The 10,000-nt window shown below is 44.4% G+C and overlaps 1 protein-coding gene across 1 annotated transcript in view; it reads right to left on the bottom strand.

Moving 5' to 3' along the window:
* LOC134462990 (copine-9-like) overlaps positions 1-10,000 on the bottom strand; it is a 172,182-nt gene that overhangs the window by 4,696 nt on the left and 157,486 nt on the right. Inside the window, exons 18-19 of the mRNA XM_063216250.1 lie at positions 2,246-2,348; positions 1,898-1,955 (exon numbers count right to left, since the gene is read on the bottom strand). Of these exons, the coding sequence (XP_063072320.1) occupies positions 1,898-1,955; positions 2,246-2,348 (161 nt within the window). The remainder of the gene's footprint in view (positions 1-1,897; positions 1,956-2,245; positions 2,349-10,000) is intronic.

Below are 10,000 nucleotides of genomic sequence, written 5' to 3'. Positions count from 1 at the left end.
TCTCTCTCTCTCTCTCTCTCTCCCTCTCTCTCTCTCTCTCCCTCTCTCTCTCTCTCTCTCTCTCTCTCTCTCTCTCTCTCTCTCCACACACACACACACGCAGATGCTCACCAGACCAATAAAAGCGCGCACGGTGTCACACTCTCAGCCACAAAAAACAGAGTAATGGGTCCCACAGCGAGATCACCTGTCGTCAGACAAGGAAAAAAACGCTCCAATTTCGCCCGCAGCCTGACTCTCCATTCACACCAATCGTTTAGCCAATTAACATTTCAGGTGGCACACTGCATCGTTAAATAGTTTTCAGCACGTCTTTCACTTCCCACCAGATTGGTCTTTTTCTTTAATTACTTTACTTCGTGGTAGCTTCACTGCTTTCCTCTGAAACAGCCTCCTTATTCCCTAGCCCAGACCCACCTGTCTGATTAACTGCCTCCCCTTAAAAATTCATTATTCATTTGCTTAGGGGGAGTAAATACAGCCTAATGGCTCCCCAGCCACATGGCACTGCAGAGGATGTGCTGAAGGGGAGGAGGAGGAGGACTGCTTAAACTTCACAAACCAACACCAACACCGCTTCCACACACATGCACACAAATGTACACACACACACGCACGCACGCACACACACACACACACACACACACACACACACACACACACACACACACGCATGCACAGACACACGCACACACACACACACACACACACACACACACACACACACACACACACACACACACACACACACACACACACACACACACACACACACACACACACGCACGCATGCACACTCACACATACAAGCAGAAACACCCTCCCTAAAATCATTAAACAGGCTGTTTGGGATTCAATCGCACACAGGATTCGGAGTACTTCAGAGGTTTTTTTTTTTATATAGCTGATCGAAAAACACACACACACACACACACACACACACACACACACACACACACACACACACACACACACACACACACACACACACACACACACACACACACACACACACACACACACACACACACACACACACACAGCAACACCTTCTTCCTACCATGTTACGTACTGCTGAGGCCCCATGTTTGTTGGCTGGGGGTTTTAATAGCTTTAGGGTCTGCTGGGCTACTCATTTGCACAGGACCAGGTATGTGCACCTGGGTGCCATCACTGAACACACAGCGCCGTTGAGGACTGTTTGGGTCTGTGTGGCTCATTGGGGAGCTGTTTCCACGTAGTAGGATATTTTTAATGTAAATGTGGATATTTTTTCATCCTGGTTACATTGGCCTTCCGTTTCCACGTAGCATATATTTAAAATCCAGATATAAAAAAGCAGGCTTTAAAAATATCCCATTTAGGGGGCTGAAACGCATTTGATACAATGGAGGATTTATTTTTATCCACATGTTGCGTTTACACCCTAAACAGGAGAAAAAATATCTTGCTAAAAAAATATCCTGCTACGTGGAAACAGCACCTAAGTCAGACAACGAACACTGTATACGCAAAAACGGCCATCCGGGTACTTTGCTCGTGAATGTGTGTTACGCCCCTTTATGGGGGAAAACAAACCGAATGTCTCATTAACTTACATGCTACATCGGCTAGCCTAAATGAACACAGTCCATGCTTCAGCCACGGCTGTTTGGCTATATTATTTGAACAGTCGGCAACACAACAAGTTTTCGGCATGTTGAGCGTGAACGACGCTAGTCTACAGGTCATTGTCTTTCATTTATTCTTTCCCAACACCACCAATTGATTTGCATTGGTTTTCCCCCTCAATGTTTTCCCCCCAAAAAAGGCGTAATGCTCATGGCACATATCACAGCCGTTCACGGATATATGGGGAGGAAACCAGTATAGAATGTGTGCTTTTAGGTTGACCTACCATCAAATTCAGCTGGTCCGACTCCAACTATGATGATTGACATGGGCAAAGAGGCAGCCTGAGAGAGAGAGAGAGAGAGAGAGAGAGAGAGAGAGAGAGAGAGAGAGAGAGAGAGAGAGAGAGAGATAAGTCATGGAGTACGAAATCCACACCGTAAGGAATAGTCTTACATTTTACATATGTATGCATGCATTCATGTATGCGTGGTGTATGTAGTATGCATGTGCATATGCGTTCACATATGAATGTAGGCCAGTGCGGGATGCTATTTTTGGTGTAGTGGTCCCTCTGAGGGCGGTGTAAGTGTCAGCTGTAGCTGTGTGAGAGCAGGCAGAGTCCTCTCCTCACATTCACAACGGCCTCCTTGGTCTGCACCATGTCCGAGATCACCCCGTCCGTGATCATCAGCAGCACGAAGTACTGGGAGCCGTCCGTCACTTCCTCCGCCAGCCTGCAGGGGGCAGAATGGAAATTTACTCTAGGGCCAAAGTCAAAATCTGGAACGAAGTTCTGAGCAAAACTCAACACTTATTAAAAAAAACGCACACACTTAATACTCATATTTAAATTTAACAAACCAATTCCCGTCACAGTTGCCTGCACATATTCTGTTTCATATGATTGTGAGCTGTTTCACAGGCCAGGGGCCACTCGTATTCCTATGACACACCAAATTTCATGTTCAAGTCTTATTACGCTATATCATGGTGTATGTGGGCCAACTGTAATACTCATCTGAAATGATCTCATGGGCCAAATAAAATGACTCAGTGGGCCTGAGTTTGACATCCCTGAATTAGGACACCAACACAAAGCACAGTGTTACTCAGAGCGTCATATACTCTTGATGTTTGCAGGTTGTTCATCAAAGAGGCACAGGAGATGTTTACTCTTTATGAGTTATTGTTTGTACTAGTCACCATGATAGAGCAGTGTTACTCAATGTTTTGCACACTGAGGTCCCCTAAAAACCCTCAAGAACCACCTCTACCTACCTATGGATGCTATGGGGATTTAGACGGGTGCAGCATCAAAGCCCTGGCTATTCAGCACGAATACGGTTTACACATGTAGCCTCTTACTGTAGATGGTCCCGCCCCATTTACTTTTTGCTGAGCAAAACTCAACTATTTCATTGCTATGGCAATACCGAGAGTCTGAAGAAACAGATTAAGACTTTACTATCTTCACTGTCATTACCGTCTTGGCAACACAAACGTTATGCTAGATGCAATATTCAAAGGGGTTAAAATGATCAGTTACATCATTGGCACAGTGGCTGAAACGTGAAACATTGACATGAACAAAACACATCTCGACTTTTTGGGGTCTGTTTTCTTGCAGCTCAATGGAGAAGTATTTTTTTTATATATAAAGAAAACCCCAGGGCTGTGCATAATTGCTGTGATGCTTCTACACTGTATATCTCATGTCTAATTAACCTCCTCCCATCAGGCAAGAGATATAGAAGCATCACAAGGGTGGCTGTGCTGTGAGAATCATGTTTTTTGATTTCTCCAGCGCTTTCAACACTATTCAACCACTGCTGCTGAGAGATAAACTGGTGCAGATGGGAGTGGAGCCTGGCCTGGTGACCTGGATCACTGACTACCTGACGGAACGACCCCAGTTTGTAAGGATGGGTGACATCACATCTGAGACAGTGGTGAGCAGCACAGGAGCGCCACAAGGAACGGTGCTTTCCCCCGTACTGTTCACTCTGTATACGACAGACTTCAGCTACAACTCTGCGACATGCCACATGCAGAAGTTCTCAGACGACACTGCAATTGTGGGGTGTATCAGAGATGGTCAGGAGGAGAAGTACAGGGGACTGGTTGACGACNTTGTGGGATGGTGTCAAAACAATCAGCAGCACCTGAACACCACCAAAACCAAGGAAATGGTGGTTGATTTCAGGCGCTCCATCCCACCCTTGGTGCCTGTCTCTATTGGGGGAGAGAAAGTGGAGACTGTCAGCACTTACAAGTACCTAGGAGTGCACCTCGACAAAAAACTGGACTGGTCCACAAACTCAGATGCACTCTACAGGAAAGGCCAAAGCAGGCTCTATTTCCTCAGAAGGCTGAGGTCCTTCAATGTCTGCAGCCGACTTCTGCTTATGTTCTACCAGTCTGTCATGGCCAGCGTGCTCTTCTTTGCTGCGACGTGCTGGGGAGGAAGCATCAGGAAGAGAGATGCTGGACGCCTTGACAGACTGGTGAGGAAGGCGGGATCAGTGGTGGGCATGGAACTGGAGACACTCACCTCAATAACCGAGAGCAGAACACTGAGCAGACTAGACTCTATTATGGACAATCAGCATCACCCCCTTAACGCCACCTTCACTAACCAACTGAGTCTGTTCAGCCACAGACTCCGTGCTTTCACCTGCAGGACTGACAGACTAAGGAAGTCCTTTGTCCCATGGGCAATTCAGCTGTTTAACAACACACAGAAGGACACTAAGAAGAACATCATCATAGGGGACTGGACTGCCTGAGATGCCAGAGCTGGCCCAGCCCGGGAAACCTCTTGGTGTGTGTGTGTGTGTGTGTGTGTGTGTGTGTGTGTGTGTGTGTGTGTGTGTGTGTGTGTGTGTGTGTGTGTGTGTGTGTGTGTGTGTGTGTGTGTGTGTGTGTGTGCTGTCCAATAACTGCACTAAAGAACTTTTGACCCTTGACCACTGGACATACTTGTTTTTCCTGCTTACCACAAGCAAAGACTGTGATCTGTCGGAGCTGGCCCAGTTACTGGGGAACCTCTTTGTGTGTGTGTGTGTGTGTGTGTGTGTGTGTGTGTGTGTGTGTGTGTGTGTGTGTGTGTGTCTGTGTGTGTGTGTGTGTGTGTGCGTGTGCGTGTGTGTGTGTGCTTGCCTAATATACTTACCTGTACTTTACTGTGACATTGTAAGAATTTTCAACCCCTATCATACTCTGTACACTGCCTACTTCTACATACTATACTATATCATAGATGTATCCATCAACACTTGTTGTCTACCTTAACTGACAGAGTATGTTTTTCCGCATTGGTCTATCCCAACTCACAGAATGTCTTTTTGCACAATTACCTTTTCTACATTTATTATCTCTATTATTTTATTTTATTTTCCCCACCCTGATGACTATTCCTGTGTTTATTTTTGTCTTGAAATGTCCATGTGGGCTTTTGTGTATTTGTGTATTTATGTAAGCTACTGGATACCTGAATTTCCCCCTGGGGATCAATAAAGTTACTCTACTCTACTACTCTACTACACATCCAGATTTAGGAACAGCACATTCCCACTAACTATCAGACATCTTAACCTGCCATAATTTCCCACTCTCTATGCACTTTACCCTTAATGCACTTTATTATTTCAGCATACTCTGTAATTTAATTGCTGTCTAATGTCTGCTGGGACCCTCTCTGTTTACTGTTTGTGTCTACCCAAAGTTATATTAGTATGTGCTTTGCAGCTGTGTGTCTTGTTGATTGTTTGTATTTGATTTGGTTTGATGTTTGGGATGTGCCACAAAAAATCCTATCAACTTTGTTGACATGGCAAAGAAACTCTTGAACTTGAACATCAATTGGAAAAGTTTGAAAGCTGAAACCTTGTTTACTGCTCCAGTTCAAAATATAAATGAAATTCGAGCCAGTTGAAAATGAAAGGTCACTGAGAGTTTGGTTCCAAATTTGGCTTACAGCCATGGGGGACATTTCACCATTGCATTCCACTTCACTGATGAAGTTAAACCTTTAGCCACAATGAAAAGGGAGACAGCAGCAAGATTGACCACCATCATTTTAATTTCAGTCAGATAACTCATCAGTCATGGTAGTGATGTGCAAGGACACGTAGAGGTCATGCTTTGGGGGGAAGGGGCGTGTGGAGGAGAGTCATTTGTGAGATGCATCTGTGCTGTGTGGGTGTGCTGCTGCATCTATTAGGGATGTCAACAATGAATGGATGAATCGACTTTAGTCAATTTAATCTATTAACAAAATCAATTGCGATGAATCGCTGACGCGACTGCCAAGAGAGGTGAAATGAGCATGACAAAGTGTGTGTGAAGAGGAGTTTGAAGAGGAGAAACATTTCAATCACCTTTGGATGAAATATTACAAAAAGATTTTTTTTTTAATTTTAATTTTAATTTTTAGATTTATTCAGGTTTTTTGGGTGGGGGGAAACCCTAAGATATAATCATAAGTCGATCAATAAGGTCAATCAACTAATAATCAATGAATTAATCAATAATTTGCATCCCTATCGATTTAGAAGGATTTGAACACTGTAAAAAAAAACACCTAGAGTATATTTGGTCCAAGAGAACTCTTAAAGAGTTGAATTCACATAGCATGATTTTTTAAAATATATTTTTATGGGCTTTTTGCCTTTAATGCAAATAGGATAGTGAAGATTATGACAGGAAGTGAGTGTGGAGAGAGATAGGGTAGGGGTGGGAAATGACCCAAGCCGGATTCGAACCTAGGTGCTCCTGGATATGCAAGCCTATACAGTATGTAGGGGGCTTAGCGCGCTGCGCCACAGCAGAGATTGTTTCTAAAGGAACAGTATCTCTGGCCACAGTGCTTCCCCCTCACAGTATTTTTTTTACTGTGCAGAATCTGATCTCACAGAATTCTATGGAACTATGACCACAGCCCACCTTATCTCACGAATTCTGTAGTGTGAACTGAAGGGGGGACTTACTTACTGAAAATTCCCATGACTGTTTCATTGGACCTTTTGATTTTTGGAGATAAAACATGGAGTGTGTGCAGCATACGGTAGGTGTGGTTCATCTTGAGCCTATTTTGGTATGGGAGTGCGTGTGCATGGAGGGAGCGGGGCAGGGGGGGATGGGGTGTTTATTTATTATGTTAGCAATGGGACAACTCCAACACACTTCCCCTGTCACACGCACGCGCATGCACACACGCACGCACACATACACTCTCACAAACGCTCATCGCACATCTCCACACACAACCCACGGGCTGATAAGGACATTCTCCAAATGTCACGCTGTCCTTTCAAAAAAAAACAGCACCCACCCCCACACTCACACTCACTCCTCCTCTCCATTACTCTTCCATATCCATCACAATGATCTGGCACCTCTACAGGGATCAAATGAAATATATACGGCAAATAAATCCCCACATACAGTATATATATATATATATATATATATATGAAGAGTTCAGATGCAAAACCCCCTAACTCCATTTCTGAAGACCTGCACTTCTACATTTTTAGAGAACCCCGTTGTTGGTTTGGTTTACATTCATGTAGTTGATAATACATATAAATTGTTATATTACATAAATACAATTAAAAATATGCACATTTAGCTTTGTATTAAATAAAAATGAATTAAGATTATTTTCTGAAAAGGCACTTGGGGGGTTTTGCATCTGAACTCTTCATATATATCCGTCCACTGTGACCATGGCTGGATTGTTCCATAGGGCATACAGGGCATTCGCCCGGTGGACTGTTGATGATTTTGGCCTGTTCCTCCCCTCAATGTAGTGAAATCAATCCTCACGCCACTACAGCAGACCTCTCTGAGTCAGATTAACATATTCATTTTGGCTGTTGTGGTCAAAATAACGTGCAAGATATCGCTAAAATTGTTGTCACAGGCATCCTTGTCTCTCTCAATGTCTCTTTTTTCCCCAGTCCACTCTCAGACTGTCACCCTCTCCGTGTGACAATGGAGCATCTGCCACACGAGGCCTTTTGCCAGCCAGCTGTGCTGCGCATTGCATTGCAACACAGTATCTGCCCTTGAGATGGTGTGAAGGGACCATCTAATAATGTTTCCTTGGCGGTTAGTTTAGGGAGTTGGGAGTTTGCTTGATGTTGTTACGTACTGTAGGTCACTCACTCCTGCCCATGGCTTACTACTGTAAGTGCTCGAGGTCTGGATCCAATCATAGCCCTTGGTCAAGAGCACGCAGGGGCACCGCCAGACATTTTGGGCCCCATGAAAGATTCAACTTTTGGGCCCCCTTAAAGGCCCCTGTCAGTGCTGTCAGTGCTTGAGCCCTTAGAATCTGTAACACGTTTCCTTCCCCTAGCGGCACCCGGGAGAGCACGTACTGTACTCACAACAACAACATGTATCCAGTTTTATCTCTTCCTCAAGCAGCTGGCCACATGTGTGCCGTGCAAGTGGGTGAGGTAACACTTTATTACCGTGCTGCTAACATTCAATACAATCTTGACATTTTCATTTAAGTCCTATCAGATCGAGAGCACTAGAGCCATGTTCACAATCAATCAGGGCCGGATTAAGATGGTCCGGGGCCCCTTGACAATAGGTTGCTTTGCCCCCCCCGGAAGACAAATTTTGCAACAAATTTACACAGGCCATGTCATACAAGCTAGGAATTCAGAATATATTTGCCAACTGTGGAGAGGGGTATTAATAAGATTTAAAGCTATGATGAGGCACAACATGAACACTGTTCAATATCACATCTCGTCACAATTCTGTATTTCATAAATACTTTTGACTAATCGGGGGCCCCCTGGCAAGTGGGGGCCCCTAGGCTTTAGCTATATCTAGCCTGTGCGTTAATCTGGCCCTGCAAGCAAGCACACATCGAAGAGATCTGACTTATGAGCAATGAAGAGGTGCACCAACACCCCCCACCCCTACCATCCTTCCAATCGTCTGCTCTTATTGCTGTCGCTTCTCACAAGGAAAATCCCCAGACACCTCTAAAAGCTGAGCAGCTTGTACACAAGCAAAATGAAGACAGCTGCCTAGAGGCACTGACTGAATGACTGACAGCAGCCCACTGCCTTCACTATGAGCAGCCTCCATAAACGAAGCAGCATATGCTGAAGAGGTAGCGATGGCTGCCACATGGGTGACATAGTCAGATAGATCAGTGGTGCTCGAACTGTGGTACGCGTACCACTGGTGGTACTTGAGACATCTCTGGCGGTACTTGGAAGAATTCATTTTTTGTGCATTGATTTGAAGGCTGATCAAGTTGTTGCAGTGGAAATTGTCTCTTTGGTCTAACATTTTGTAATATTGAACTGTAATCTGAAAACATAATGCAGAATAATACTAGGCAAGCAAGAAATTTAAAAACTTGCACTGAATGTGACCGTAGCTGTTGATGCGATTATGAAGCTCTCCTGTATTTACTGGCAAAAGTGAATATGAAAGGCCTTTGCTGCAATATTCTAATGTTGGTTGTCAAGGTGGCACTCAGAGAGCTCAATATTGTCTCGGCTGGTACTTGGCACAAAAAGTTTGACAACCACTGATATTTGGGACATGGCTTGGGCGTGGGCAAATGGTATAGGAAACTGGCTTATAGCCCAAAGGGTTGCCAAATAGAGTCCCAACAAGGCACCTTGCTTCACCTCTGCTCTGAAGCAATAAAATCTGCCAGCCGAGAACTAGCTATTCAACCTTGGTGCAACAGCACCCATCAACCAACTCCCACGCAGAGCGTCTACTAGCAGCCTCTGCTCTGGCGTGAGAGCGATCAAACACAATCGACTGAGACCACGCGGCAGGAGACGCTCTTGGGAGATAGCACAACATTTTCACGTAACACATATGCTCAGCTCTCATCTGCATTAGTTGGGCTCATTATCCTGCAAGAGTTCACTGACCTGGAGAAGAATAACATGGGAAGAGGCTGACTGTGTAACCATACAGTATACGCACGTACAGTAGGCAATATGATGATGTCAACTTAATGCTGCTGTAATGCTGTGGGAATAATTATTTCCGGTGATATATCAAGCGATGCATTAATTTCACAGAACTTTCAAGTAGGTTATTGCAGGTGACAGAATAATGGTCACAAAGTTGTTTGTTGCTCTCCTGCCGCTCAGATGCGTGTAGCACTAGATGTAAGCAATTAAATGAATAGTCTAAGGAATGGATTTGTCACATTTGTGACCTGAGGCATGACTAATTGGGAGTATTTTTTTAACATGTATCTGAATCAATACAGACTCGAAAGAAGGCGACATTTAAATAACTATATATGCATCTCTGCTACTTTTAAATATACTCGTGCATTTAATGACGTATCAACTCCAGAACACATTACACTCAGAGACACTTC

The sequence above is a fragment of the Engraulis encrasicolus genome, chromosome 14, assembly GCF_034702125.1.
Source record: "Engraulis encrasicolus isolate BLACKSEA-1 chromosome 14, IST_EnEncr_1.0, whole genome shotgun sequence".
NCBI lineage: Eukaryota > Metazoa > Chordata > Actinopteri > Clupeiformes > Engraulidae > Engraulis > Engraulis encrasicolus.
This window is presented reverse-complemented; position numbering and strand designations above follow the sequence as displayed.